This window comes from Priapulus caudatus, unplaced genomic scaffold, assembly GCF_000485595.1.
Source record: "Priapulus caudatus unplaced genomic scaffold, Priapulus_caudatus-5.0.1 Scaffold154, whole genome shotgun sequence".
Lineage (NCBI taxonomy): Eukaryota > Metazoa > Priapulida > Priapulimorpha > Priapulimorphida > Priapulidae > Priapulus > Priapulus caudatus.
Genome location: NW_014577215.1, coordinates 404,108 through 420,210, shown reverse-complemented (window position 1 = coordinate 420,210; position 16,103 = coordinate 404,108). Strand labels below are relative to the sequence as shown.

Genomic DNA, 16,103 nt, shown 5'->3' with positions numbered 1-16,103 from the left:
CCCTCCTCCTCGCTCCACCCAGCTGGTGTCTTGCCTGAGTGGAAATTGCCATAGTGAGCATATAGCGAAGTGCGCATGCGCAAACGCATCCTATGATGTATATCATAGGGAGGGCGGGGCATCTCGATACTTCGCAAGTCAGAGAAATTTCGCCGTTACACGGCTTGACAGATTGAACTGTTTCGATGACCAGCTTACAAACTAAGTATGATTGGCTGCCCCACACATGGTTAAGTTTAAAAAGATGTCATTATAATAAAAACAGGTTATTTGACCTATTTCAGGTGAATACGAGGATTTATTAACCCCTCGAAGGTGATATTTCCCTCGCCTCCGGCTCTCCGGGAAATATCACCCGTCTCGCGTAATAAATCTCGTATTCACCTGAAAATAGGTCAATAGATTGGTATATAACGAACGTTCAAACAGGCAGTTTAGTACTGCACCTAAATTTGCCTCGTGTCTAAACCGTAGAGAACTAACTTCTTTGAGAGCTTTATTAAAAAAATTTTTTCGAAGCGAAACTGTCGAAATACTTGAATAATTGAGAGTTAGCTGTCTTATAGTTTAATTGCCGAGCGTGCGTGGCGCGTGGCCTTAATGCTAGAAGGACTGCTGTAATTATACTCCGTAAAAATGTAGCATCATAGTATTAAAATACGCGATTGCAACTCTAGTCTAGTCGCTCGAAAGATGGTTCCTGTTAAATTTGAGTGCGTTGCTATGCTATACGCGGCGTTGAAGTAGACGCAAGTCTGGTGATACTCGGCAATATTTTACTTGTCGCTGAATTACTCAGCTCGACAAATCAACTGTGATAGGATAGATATAGAGGTTTATAGTCATGCGCCTCTGGAGTCATTAGAGACCAATTATTGAGAATTCTTAGCGACATTGAAGGCGTCAACAAATCAGCGTGATTCTACACCGTCCGTCCGGTCTGGAACAGCTCTCAAACCAGGCTCCGGCGTTTTTATAAGAATACAGCTGCACTGTGAAAAATGATTAATCTGTCTCAGATGTTCGCAGTATCTGCGAATACCGGCGATGAAAGCGGTTCCTTCTATAAAGATATGCCGATTATTGCGAACGCAGGTCTGTCACTTATATAATTCACAAGCTGTGAATGGCGGTCGACGCCATCTGCATGTACGCATCTGTAATTGAGGGCGCCAGCTCAACATGCATGTCCAGTATGCGTCTAACTAGAAGACTTACCCAGCAATGCATCGTTTACTGCGGTATCGCGGCACAGCATATGGGCAGGGATATGTGTCAAAATCTCAAACGTTTCAACTTGATCGGATTTGATTGTTTAAGTTGAAACAGCTCCATTTAATCATTTTCAAACGTTCAATTGATCGATGAGTTTATTGAACAGTCAATTTAAATCATTCAAAACGTTCAATTGATCGATTGATTTTTTTAATGAACAGTTCAATTTAATCATTCAACGTTTCAATTGATCGATTGATTGTTCAATTGATCAGTCTAATTTGAATCATTCAAACGGTCAATTGCATCAATTGATTGTTCAATTGGACAATCAATTAATCATTCAAACATTGCATTGAACAATCAATTTAATCATGCATTCATTCAATTGACAATCATTTTAATTCATTCAAACATTCATTGAACAATCAATTTAATCATTCAACATTCAAGTTGAACAATCAATTTAATCATCAAAAATTCAATTGAGCAATGAATGAGATGAATGTGCCAAATTAATCATGAATAGCGTATTGGAATCATGGCGGATGGAGCAATCGCCGGGGGCTCGTATATCGCCAAATATTAAAACCCACATGCGAAGAGATAAGAGCACATAGACGACAAACGTGTAGGCACGTACGTTGCTAGAAACGGCAATTTCGGCCAACGTTTCCCAGCTAAGTGTGTGTCCTGGCGTTTACGTGAGTGTACCGGTGTACGTTGCGTTAGTACCCGTGCGGTGTAACGTGCGTGTACCGCGTGTACGTTGCGTTGTACCCGCGTTGTATCGTGCGTGTAGCCGCCGTGTACCGTGAGTGTACCTGCAATGTACCCGCTGCACGTGCGTGTACCTGCGATGTACCGCGTGTAGTGCGTGTACGTGCCGTGACGTGCGTGCACGTGGTCTACCCACCGTGTGAGTGGTTAACATGCGTGTACGAGCGTTTACCCGGCGTGTTACGTGCGTGTACCCGCGCTGTAGTGCGTTGTACCCGCGTGTACGTGGCGCGTACTGTGCGTGCCCGTGCGTGTACGTGCGGTGCAGCGTGCGTTGGTTACCGGGCCGTGCCACGGGCGTGCACACCGCGCTGTACTTGCCTTGTGTACTCGCGTTGTACGTGGCCTGTACCCGCGTGTACGTGTGGTGTACCGCGTGTAACGTGCGTGTACCCGCGTGACGTGCGCGTACTGTGCGTTGACGTGCGTGTAACGTGCGCTGGCCGACGTGCGTGTACCGCGGGCACGGGCGTGCACCCGCGATGTACTTGTTTGTGACTCGCGGGTATCAGTGGTGTACCGCGTGTACGGTGCCGCCGTAGGCGCGCCGGGTACACGCACGTACACGCGTCGTACATCAGTAACACGGAGATACCACGCCCGCACACGCAGGGGTACACGCACGGTACACGCAGGGACAGCGCAGATTACACGCACGTACACGGCGGGTACACGCAGTGTGCACGCGGGTACGACGACACGTGCACGCAGTCACGCACGTACCGCGGGTACACTACGTACACGCGCGGTACACGCATGGTTACAGCACGTGACACGCGGCGTTACACGCACGTGCCACGCATCGTACACGCTACGTACACGTCGGGGTACACGGCACGTAACGCGGGTACACACACTTAGCTGGGAACGGTTGGCGATTGCGTTCTAGCCAAACGTACGTGCTACACGTTTTCGTTCATGTCTTTATCTCTGATGTGGGTTTTAATTTGGCGGGTATACGCAGCCTCGGCGAGTTGCTCCATTCCATGATTTCAATAACCTATTCTTGATTCAATTGGCAATTCATTCATTCAATTGCTCAATTGAATTGTGTTGAATGAATTAATTGATGTTCAATTGAATGTTGAATTGATTAAATTGATTGTTCAAATTGAATGTTTGGGGGAATGATTAAATTGCATTGTTCATTGAATGTTTTAATGATTAAATGATTTCGTTCATTGAATGGTTGAGATGATTAAATTGATGTCAATTGAATGTTTGAATGATTAAATTGATTGTTCATTGAGGACAATCAATTTGTATCAATTGAACGTGTTATTGAATGATTAATGACTGTCAATTGATAACAATCATCGTATCAATTGAACATCAAATCGAATAATTGAATGTCTGATGATCTTTTTTTTTTTAAAAAATTGACTGTTCATTGAACAATCAATCGGATAATTGAATGTCTTGAATGTATTAAATTGAGCGTTCAATTGAACAATCCAACGATCAATTGAAACAAATTCAATCGAATAATTTGATGTTTGAATGATTAAATTGGATCTGTTCATTGAGACAACTCAATCGATCAATTGAACAATCAAATCGAATAATTGAATGTTTGAATGAATGTAAATTACTTTCACCTTGAACAATCATCATATTGTTTGAATGTTAAATTGACTGTTCAGATTGAACGTTTTGAATTTTGACACATATACCCCTCCCATACAGCTTATGCCTGCCAGAATCAGCAGCCCATGGATGTGCGAGATGGCTACGGATATATTTTATTATTTATTTTGTAATTAATTTCATTCAAATTTATTTTTCATTTCAAATTCATTTTTCATTCCAAATTCATTTTCATTTTCATTCCAAATTCATTTTCATTTCAAACTCATTTTCAGATTCGTATTCATTTCCATTCAAATTTCATTTTCATTTCAAATTCATTTTCATTTCATATTCCATTTTATTCCAATCTCATTTTCATCTTCAAATTTATTTTCATTCCAATCATTTTCATTTGCAAATTCATTTCATTTCAATTATTCAGTTTCATTTGCCAAATTCATTTCATTTCAAATTCATTTTCATCAATTCATTTCTTTATTGATTCATATTGTTATTTTTCATTTCAAATTTCATTTTCATTTCAGAATGAATTTTCATTTCATTTCAAATTTATTTTCATATTCAGTATCATTTCCATTCCAAATTTATTTCATTTCAAATTCATTGTTCATGTTTATATTTCATTTTCATTCCACCAATCATTTTAGTATTCAAATTTTTTTCATTCCAATTCATTTTCATTTCAAATTCATTTTCCATTCGATATTTCATTTTCATTCCAAATTCGATTTCATTGCAAATTCATTTTCATTTTTCAAATTTATTTCCGATGTTCATATTCATTTCTCATTCCAAATTAAATAATAAATAATATCCGTAAGCATCTCGGCCACCATAGTATGCTACAGCCAGAATGTGGACCGTAACTAGTGTCATCCTATATGTAGATGCAGGTTGGGTCGCGTGATGGGCCGCCTCTCGGCACGCATGGTGGTGGGTACACGCGGTGAAACATCATTGAAAGTGGGGCTAAGATGTGGCCAGCACTAAGTGCGCGTAGTTAAGGGCGGCAAAGCCATGAGCATGGTGGCAAAGCCAAAGCCAAACACAAGCAATGGCCTCTGTTGAATTTTGATCCAAAAAGTTAAAAAAAAAATTAAACAAATATTAATTGTTCTACTAAAAGAGAGAAGTGTCGTGGTCAGATGCAGGACTGTTACATGTACTCAAAGACTGTCTCAAATACCATCTCATGCATCTACATTTTCAAAAATTTCTAGGGAGGACCCCATACCCTTTTTTCAACCCTCATTGAAATCCTGCATCCGCCACTGAACCGTTCTATATTGAGAGCAGGGCCCACAACGAAACAAAGATGGGTCGCCTTTTTGCATGGCGCCCACAAACAAAAGATTGCAGAGCAGAGACGCGTGGGGTGAGGGGGTGTTGGCAAGGGAAGGGAGAACCACTAAAATAGTTAAGTCATTTCACTATTTTGCGCAGTTCGCTGTTTTTGGCCCTCCCTCCTGTTAAAAAAAATACTGACCACGCCACTGGCAGCACTATGAGAGAATGATCTATAAACAGTTGTTCTACTGGGGCCAGCATGGCTACCACAAGATACTAGCATGACACCATGGTTTAACAAGTACAAGGCAACACTAAGGAACACCATGCGTTTAAGCAGATAGATCGAGACCCGGATACTAGAAGAAGCTCGCTTGAATGTTGATCCTGCCCGCTAGCCGGATCTTACACTATGACACCATGGTTTAATGCAAGTGAGTAGCGTTATGCAACGCTGACAAACGTGCCGCAATAGTAAACGTAGGCTCGGGTGATGCCAGCCAAAATGTCGATCTGGCCAGCGTCATTGGCCATTTTACCAGAAAGAGTGCTGACGTTCTTTACATAACTCGTCACGTGAGAAACGTAGACTGGGCTTTTGCTGCCCACATCGCTGGGTTCTCGTGGCCTTCGCACGAGTTCAAAGTAGAATTGTTGTTGTTTATGCTTATTATTACTTACGTATGTTATTATTATTATTGATTATCATTTATTATTATTTCCAAAGTGGGTCACAGCATTGCGCGTGCTTCTGCGGTTTGACGTGTCCAACCTGCCGGACATAGGAGATTCAATCCAGAATTTTGCCGCAGATGTGTGCTGTCCCAGCTGCACTGTAACAGGCACGGTTGACAGCGTGATAGCGTCCCACTGTTAACAGGCACGCTGCAGCGTGTAATGTTAATGTGTTATACAGCAGCGTCGTGACAGCAGACGGACAGAGTGCCAGCTGCAGCTTGTACGGCACGAGTGACAGGTGATAGAGTGTAATGTTTATAACACAAGCTCGTGACAGCACGACGACAGCGTGACAGCTGCTTGCACATGTAAGGCAGCACGATGACAGCGTGCATAGATGGTAATGTAAAAAAATATAACATCAGCGTACGTGACAGCACGATGACAGCGTGATAGCTGCACTGTAACAGCACGATGATAGCGTGATAGATGTAATGGTACTATAACACAGCGAGCGTGGACAGCACGATCGACAGCCGTGAACAGCGTGCACACTGTAACAGCACGATGACAGATCGTGGTGTAGATGAGATGTTATGAACAACAGGCGTCGTGACACACGACGGCAAGGCGGGATAGACTGTACGTGATATAACAGCACGGATGGACCGCGTGCGTAGTGTAATGTATAACACAGCGTCGTGACAGCCGACGACGGGTGCAGCTGCCTGTAACAGCACGTGACAGCCCGTGGGTAGATGTAATGTTATAACACAGCGTCGGTACAGCACGACGGACAAGCTCGCGTGACAAGCTGCACTTAACAGCAACATTGACAGCGTGGTAGATGTAATGTTATAACACAGCGTCGTGACAGCACGACGACAGCGTGACAGCTGCACTGTAACAGCACGATGACAGCGTGGTAGATGTAATGTTATAACACAGCGTCGTGACAGCACGACGACAGCGTGACAGCTGCACTGTAACAGCACGATGACAGCGTGGTAGATGTAATGTTATAACACAGCGTCGTGACAGCACGACGACGATGATTGCTTTCGGCTAGCACACAATCTTCCGCGAGAGGCGTGATGCGTGACGTAATTCTTCTAGCTAGGTAGATAGATCTAGCAGCAGCAGCTGAGTCAGCGAGAGGAGTCAACGAGAGTGCTGTGTTTTATGCGCTGCATCCTGCTCCTTACCGCGTTAGCTTCTCGTCGCGGACGTGCCCGCGCATCGCTCCAAGCTGCTAATCACGATGGATGCTGCAATCGTCGGCCAATATACGTCATCATCGCCGCCGGGGGCTCTTATCACGTTTATCTCCTATCACGCGTGATCAGTAAGGCCGACGGCAGTTTTTTCTTGTGACAATGCGCAGGAATTATACAGCGCGAAGGCGCGTTGATTGGCAACTGCGGGGGGAATAGTCAGTCGTTGTTGTGTTGGAACGGCGGCCCTGCTTCTTGTTCTGCGATATATATTCCTATGTGTCGCGAGGGAAATTGACGGTGATGAGTCGGGTCCTATATTCATCAGCTTTCATCCGTCGTTTCCACAGACACTATAGTGTAGAAATGTCTTGCCATGCAGTAAGTTTCTACATATCGAAGTTGTTGCATGTCTAAATTTTAGGTGGCAGCGTGGTTTATATAGTTTGGTTCTAATGTTGTGCACCAAGTTTAACCACCAGACACACGGAGGAAGACCTCGGTCTGTCTTATAGTTGAATGCATCCGGAATCCTAGCTAGTAATGAATAATATTTCCAAATGAGTACCAGCTAGAAGGCTGTTGTGGTGAAGCTAGTTATGAGTTACTTGCTGAATGCCCTCGCCTGTTTTACATAGGATTGCTCTCCGTATATCTTCAATCTGTCTGGCCTCTAGTGGCCGAGTTATCTATGGATGAGTGGAATTGGGTATTCTCTGGCACAAGCACGAATGTTCCTTTAGTTTGCCACAATAACAGTCTGGCCGATAGATCGTTTTGAGAAATTGTCGACTGAATAAGATTCATGTCGATTGCCCATGTGTTATTGACAAACCATTTCTGTAGAGCACTTAGAGGGAGCCCGCGGATGAATGCAAAATTTTGTAATCTCTGTAATTTCTGAGATATGAGAAGCAATTGCTCATAATCTTCTATGCTATTATCTCACATGTTCAATTACTTTTTAATATCGGAAAGGCTGCGGGACTGTGTTATTGACAGAACGTTTGTATAGAGCTCTTATATAAAAACAGTAACCTAGTATCTCCAAAGTTTTGTAACTATCTATAACAAGTTGAAAATAAGTTCCCGTAATACAGAGATCGCTATGTTAGATTCTATGCTGCCGACTCCTATAAAATATCTATCGCGATATAGATTTCACGAAAGATTCTGTAAATGTTCTATAAATTCGTACCTTATATTAGTTTAATAATAGATGCGGGGTGTGTTCATATGTAGGTGTATATAGACTGTATGTGGAGCATTGCATGTATATTAAATAATTTGTTCGCTACCGTTTCCAAGCTAAACAGCAATTTGATTATGGGATGTTATGGGTAGTATTAAGCTTATCTTAAGTTGCATATCTTAATTTGCTTAATCTTAATTAACTTGCAGGTAGATATCCCAACAGAGTATAGCATGAAGAGGTTCGTGTAGTTAGCAATTGTTCTCAATTTCCTTTGCATTTACTTGTTTCGCAGGCTCTCGGAAACTTCTACTTGATCCATGAGGAACTCCAGAATGTCACAATGTGGGACTTTGCAGGTATGAATGTGTGTCATATTCACCTGTCATGGATCGGGGCGCGAAATCTCACGGCTGTCACGTTACTGCGCAGGATATATCAGGGGCGGATCCTGGATTTTTGAAAGGGGGTGTCCAGGAAGAAATAAAGGGCACTTTTTCCTGTTTAATTTTTCTGGTGTTTTAATAAGCTGCCGAAGGCACTTGGGGGGACCACCCCCAATAAAAAGTTTAACAATTGGTGCATTCTGAGAGCATCTGAGCAGTAATTTTGATGTCTAGAATGCAAGATGGAATTCCAAATTTTTAGCAGAAAATTATCTTTTAATAGGGCACTTTGAAATTAAAGGGTGTGTCCGGACACCCCCCTCACCCCCTAGATCCTCCCGTGTATATACAGTCACTACTTTACCGCGCGCGCCCGTCGCGCTCACTCAGCGAGTTATATAATAATAGATGATTATTATGTATTATTATTTATTAGTATTATTCACTATCTATTATTATTATTCGCTCATGATGCTATCGTGCGTCGCATGTTATAACTGCATGATTCCCTGCGTCATGTGTTCGTATTTGGCTGCGTCATGTGTTCGTATTTGGCTGCGTCATGTGTTCGTATGTGTTACGGCCCATGTTTCCATCACGGTTGTCTGCATGTTCACCACTTTCTGGCTTCGTGGTCTCCGCTTTAACAGCTTCATTATGACAATGTAATGCGGTCCGTGTGGTGCCTGGATCGCATCGACTTTTTGCAGCGTATGCTGCAGCCTGGTTGTATGAATACGTTCTAGGAACGAATTTATTTATAAAAAAGTATATATATATAAGTAAGTATATATAAGTAATAAGTTATAAATTTATAACTCATGTAAATATGAAAAAAATTGAGAAAATGGAAATGGAATGTTTTTTTTTTATATGATGTGTTTCGGGCTATCTTTGAATAATTTGCTTTGGCCCCGGTCACGTTGGAATTGTGCGCTTATAGAATCGTCTAGCAGTCATAGAATTCGAAGAACCACCATCGTTGACATCTTACAGCGTTCGTGTTATACTGCCTTCTGCAAATTGAATTTTCTAGATTTTCGAGGCGACCAATAAAACAGGAAACCTAATCGGCTATTTCCGCTAAAAGAGTATTGCTAAAATTGTTCAAATTTCATTTATCAAAAATTGTGCGAAAACGTTGATTCCATGATACACAATGTATTTAGTGTGCTTTCGTCTGTGCGTGCGTGCGTGCGTGCGTACGTGCGCGTGCGTTTGTGCATACATATAAGCGAGTGATCCACACTACGATGAGTTTGTGATCCACACTGAGAGTATGCACGACTGTGTAATTAGGTCTGTCGTAAATACTTAAATCATACACCAATGAATGAGAACGTTTTCGATTACTATATGTTAAATTTCTATCCGCATTAATATACATCTCATTTTCTTGCAAATGTCATTTTCTTGCGCGCATTCATCTATCACATTAAATATGTTTTCTTATTCTAATGAGCGCTCACACTGATATATCTGAAAGAAGCTGGATACGCAAATGGTTTAGAAATAACAGTGGCAATTAATTTATATTTATATCTATATTATAATGACGGGGAATTAAAATTGCAGTCGAGCGGATACCGAATTTACTTTTAAGCGTATAAAAATCTGACTAGTACGCGGTGGACTGTAAATGGCACGAATTGTGAAGCCGTGTAGGAGATATCTGTTAACTGAATGTATACGTACGCGTCGATTGTTGAAGGCGACTGTATTATACACACCCTATCGCCATGAGCCGCCACGCTGTTCTCTCGTACAGTGAGATGTTACAGCGATGGGTAGCCAGCCGTCACACTTGCTGTAGGTGATTAAATAAAAGATTTCACGCGTTAAATGTAGCCAGTTGGGTAATCAAGTAAACACCTAAATGGGTTTTTTTACCCGCATATTCTCATCAGTAATTGCATGAACACAAGCTGTTCGCGACAAAAGCGCGTAAGCTGTTATTTGCGGACCACTAATTGCTGCCGCTCTCTTGGAGGAAGCCAGCGATGGTGCATTCGGTGATTAATGTCGCGCCACGCTGGTAATTATATGCGAGTTTTTACACGGTTTTAATGATGTGCGGACCCATGCAGCTCCCCCTCTCTCAGGGTCTCACAGTAGCACATAAACTGTACCCTAGGCTGCTGTGAGTTCGTCGTTCATGTGATCGTGTGATACCTTCCTGTGCTTCCCAGATACGATTGTCACACGTCTAGACTAGGGATGGAATTGGCTGTTAGCTATAATTACCGTGTTGCCGTAGAATGCGCTCGCTCACGGTTCGGTATGCGATTGTGACCCGCTCCAGCAAAACCAGGATTAAGTAGGAAATTCTACAAATTGAGTTATGTGCATATCTGAATAGATAATTTATTTACATTTAAAATGATATATAATATTTGGCTATATCTAAAGAATTGACCTATCTACAGCAATTTGAAGATCGGAAACCGACTTATTCCGGAATATGCAGCTTTTGAGATAAAGCGTTCCGGGTAAGGGGCCCAGTCGGGGATAAGCGGTCAGGGGCCGGTGTGAAGGGCGAAGAAAAAACGCTCATTACTCAAAACAATGACTTGCGACTTAGTCCGTATTATGCTGGAGCGGGTCACAATTTATTAGCCGTGTCGACTCAGTTCTGGCTGACCTAGGCACGGGCTCGAGAGGGATTTAATGTGTTGATATCAGGAGTCTATCAATATGGATAGATTCCTGTTGATATCACGAACCAGATAATATCTTCGATATTAATATTTTAAGACTGCAATAGGGTAATGTTGTAGGTATTTCTAAAAACAATATTTTCTCCTAATTAATTTTGTTTAAACATTTGATCTGATGTGACAACTAGGAAGATGCGTATTTTTATTGCTATTTAGTTGGTTGGCGACCTGATGTAGTTTGTACCTCAATGTATCAGGTGTCTATCAATATGATAATCATATATTGATTCAATATCTATTGATAGACTCCTGAATGTATCAGTAAACATAAAACCGCTCTACGCTCAGCGTAACGGTTACGGATCAGAACTGTGCATGTGTGCAACAGGAAACGTTGGTTGTGATTTAATCAGGCATGATTCACCTGAGCCATGCGGTTATGAAGAGACATGAAGGGCAAATGAAGAGAGCAAGGCAGGAGCCGGTGAGAGGAAGAAGGACGAGAGGACGACAGAGAATTAGATGGAGGGATGGAGTGGATGCGGAGATGAGAAGGTTGGGAGTAACGGAGGACGATACGGCCGATCGAGGAAGGTGGAGAAGAATCATCAACAGGGAGGTCAGCCCCTAGCTGACGTCTCAGCGTGGACCATCTGCGAGAGACTACGACAAAGAAGAAGAAAGAAGAAGAAGATTCGCCTGATATGGACCTCGTCAGATGACGCCTTTCCTATAGTGTCCCTCTGACTAATAGTGAGCTTTACTCGATTTCCTACACACGACGTGGGGCTAATGACATCTCTACGACTTCCTACTTATAGAAGCCACATGGCGGTCCTCATTACACACCAGGAATGAAAAAAATTTGAATACTAAAATGATTGGTGGAATGAAAATGAAATATAAACATGAACAATGAATTTGAAATGAAATAAATTTGGAATGGAAATGATACTGAATATGAAAATAAATTTGAAATGAAATGAAAATTCATTCTGAAATGAAAATGAAATTTGAAATGAAAAATAACAATATGAATCAATAAAGAAATGAATTGATGAAAATGAATTTGAAATGAAATGAATTTGGCAAATGAAACTGAATAATTGAAATGAAATGAATTTGCAAATGAAAATGATTGGAATGAAAATAAATTTGAAGATGAAAATGAGATTGGAATAAAATGGAATATGAAATGAAAATGAATTTGAAATGAAAATGAAATTTGAATGGAAATGAATACGAATCTGAAAATGAGTTTGAAATGAAAATGAATTTGGAATGAAAATGAAAATGAATTTGGAATGAAAAATGAATTTGAAATGAAAAATAAATTTGAATGAAATTAATTACAAAATAAATAATAAAATATATCCGTAGCCATCTCGCACATCCATGGGCTGCTGATTCTGGCAGGCATAAGCTGTATGGGAGGGGTATATGTGTCAAAATTCAAAACGTTCAATCTGAACAGTCAATTTAACATTCAAACAATATGATGATTGTTCAAGGTGAAAGTAATTTACATTCATTCAAACATTCAATTATTCGATTTGATTGTTCAATTGATCGATTGAGTTGTCTCAATGAACAGATCCAATTTAATCATTCAAACATCAAATTATTCGATTGAATTTGTTTCAATTGATCGTTGGATTGTTCAATTGAACGCTCAATTTAATACATTCAAGACATTCAATTATCCGATTGATTGTTCAATGAACAGTCAATTTTTTAAAAAAAAAAAGATCATCAGACATTCAATTATTCGATTTGATGTTCAATTGATACGATGATTGTTATCAATTGACAGTCATTAATCATTCAATAACACGTTCAATTGATACAAATTGATTGTCCTCAATGAACAATCAATTTAATCATTCAAACATTCAATTGACATCAATTTAATCATCTCAACCATTCAATGAACGAAATCATTTAATCATTAAAACATTCAATGAACAATGCAATTTAATCATTCCCCCAAACATTCAATTTGAACAATCAATTTAATCAATTCAACATTCAATTGAACATCAATTAATTCATTCAACACAATTCAATTGAGCAATTGAATGAATGAATTGCCAATTGAATCAAGAATAGGTTATTGAAATCATGGAATGGAGCAACTCGCCGAGGCTGCGTATACCCGCCAAATTAAAACCCACATCAGAGATAAAGACATGAACGAAAACGTGTAGCACGTACGTTTGGCTAGAACGCAATCGCCAACCGTTCCCAGCTAAGTGTGTGTACCCGCGTTACGTGCCGTGTACCCCGACGTGTACGTAGCGTGTACGATGCGTGGCACGTGCGTGTAACGCCGCGTGTCACGTGCTGTAACCATGCGTGTACCGCGCGTGTACGTAGTGTACCCGCGGTACGTGCGTGACTGCGTGCACGTGTCGTCGTACCCGCGTGCACACTGCGTGTACCCGCCGTGTACGTGCGTGTAATCTGCGCTGTCCCTGCGTGTACCGTGCGTGTACCCCTGCGTGTGCGGGCGTGGTATCTCCGTGTTACTGATGTACGACGCGTGTACGTGCGTGTACCCGGCGCGCCTACGGCGGCACCGTACACGCGGTACACCACTGATACCCGCGAGTCACAAACAAGTACATCGCGGGTGCACGCCCGTGCCCGCGGTACACGCACGTCGGCCAGCGCACGTTACACGCACGTCAACGCACAGTACGCGCACGTCACGCGGGTACACGCACGTTACACGCGGTACACCACACGTACACGCGGGTACAGGCCACGTACAACGCGAGTACACAAGGCAAGTACAGCGCGGTGTGCACGCCCGTGGCACGGCCCGGTAACCAACGCACGCTGCACCGCACGTACACGCACGGGCACGCACAGTACGCGCCACGTACACGCGGGTACAACGCACTACAGCGCGGGTACACGCACGTAACACGCCGGGTAAACGCTCGTACACGCATGTTAACCACTCACACGGTGGGTAGACCACGTGCACGCACGTCACGGCACGTACACGCACTACACGCGGTACATCGCAGGTACACGCACGTGCAGCGGGTACATTGCAGGTACACTCACGGTACACGGCGGCTACACGCACGATACAACGCGGGTACAACGCAACGTACACGCGGTACACGCACGTTACACCGCACGGGTACTAACGCAACGTACACCGGTACACTCACGTAAACGCCAGGACACACACTTAGCTGGGAAACGTTGGCCGAAATTGCCGTTTCTAGCAACGTACGTGCCTACACGTTTGTCGTCTATGTGCTCTTATCTCTTCGCATGTGGGTTTTAATATTTGGCGATATACGAGCCCCCGGCGATTGCTCCATCCGCCATGATTCCAATACGCTATTCATGATTAATTTGGCACATTCATCTCATTCATTGCTCAATTGAATTTTTGATGATTAAATTGATTGTTCAACTTGAATGTTGAATGATTAAATTGATTGTTCAATGAATGTTTGAATGAATTAAAATGATTGTCAATTGAATGAATGCATGATTAAATTGATTGTTCAATGCAATGTTTGAATGATTAATTGATTGTCCAATTGAACAATCAATTGATGCAATTGACCGTTTGAATGATTCAAATTAGACTGATCAATTGAACAATCAATCGATCAATTGAAACGTTGAATGATTAAATTGAACTGTTCATTAAAAAAATCAATCGATCAATTGAACGTTTTGAATGATTTAAATTGACTGTTCAATAAACTCATCGATCAATTGAACGTTTGAAAATGATTAAATGGAGCTGTTTCAACTTAAACAATCAAATCCGATCAAGTTGAAACGTTTGAGATTTTGACACATATCCCTGCCCATATGCTGTGCCGCGATACCGCAGTAAACGATGCATTGCTGGGTAAGTCTTCTAGTTAGACGCATACTGGACATGCATGTTGAGCTGGCGCCCTCAATTACAGATGCGTACATGCAGATGGCGTCGACCGCCATTCACAGCTTGTGAATTATATAAGTGACAGACCTGCGTTCGCAATAATCGGCATATCTTTATAGAAGGAACCGCTTTCATCGCCGGTATTCGCAGATACTGCGAACATCTGAGACAGATTAATCATTTTTCACAGTGCAGCTGTATTCTTATAAAAACGCCGGAGCCTGGTTTGAGAGCTGTTCCAGACCGGACGGACGGTGTAGAATCACGCTGATTTGTTGACGCCTTCAATGTCGCTAAGAATTCTCAATAATTGGTCTCTAATGACTCCAGAGGCGCATGACTATAAACCTCTATATCTATCCTATCACAGTTGATTTGTCGAGCTGAGTAATTCAGCGACAAGTAAAATATTGCCGAGTATCACCAGACTTGCGTCTACTTCAACGCCGCGTATAGCATAGCAACGCACTCAAATTTAACAGGAACCATCTTTCGAGCGACTAGACTAGAGTTGCAATCGCGTATTTTAATACTATGATGCTACATTTTTACGGAGTATAATTACAGCAGTCCTTCTAGCATTAAGGCCACGCGCCACGCACGCTCGGCAATTAAACTATAAGACAGCTAACTCTCAATTATTCAAGTATTTCGACAGTTTCGCTTCGAAAAAATTTTTTTAATAAAGCTCTCAAAGAAGTTAGTTCTCTACGGTTTAGACACGAGGCAAATTTAGGTGCAGTACTAAACTGCCTGTTTGAACGTTCGTTATATACCAATCTATTGACCTATTTTCAGGTGAATACGAGATTTATTACGCGAGACGGGTGATATTTCCCGGAGAGCCGGAGGCGAGGGAAATATCACCTTCGAGGGGTTAATAAATCCTCGTATTCACCTGAAATAGGTCAAATAACCTGTTTTTATTATAATGACATCTTTTTAAACTTAACCATGTGTGGGGCAGCCAATCATACTTAGTTTGTAAGCTGGTCATCGAAACAGTTCAATCTGTCAAGCCGTGTAACGGCGAAATTTCTCTGACTTGCGAAGTATCGAGATGCCCCGCCCTCCCTATGATATACATCATAGGATGCGTTTGCGCATGCGCACTTCGCTATATGCTCACTATGGCAATTTCCACTCAGGCAAGACACCAGCTGGGTGGAGCGAGGAGGAGGG

The 16,103-nt window shown here is 42.1% G+C and overlaps 1 protein-coding gene across 4 annotated transcripts in view; it reads left to right on the top strand.

Annotated features, from left to right (window-relative positions):
• The window catches only part of LOC106806327 (type I inositol 1,4,5-trisphosphate 5-phosphatase-like), a 64,307-nt gene that overhangs the window by 29,807 nt on the left and 18,397 nt on the right, over positions 1-16,103 (top strand). For all 4 annotated transcript variants that reach the window (XM_014808231.1, XM_014808230.1, XM_014808234.1 and 1 more), the window contains exon 5: positions 8,252-8,315. In XM_014808231.1, the coding sequence (XP_014663717.1) occupies positions 8,252-8,315 (64 nt within the window). The remainder of the gene's footprint in view (positions 1-8,251; positions 8,316-16,103) is intronic.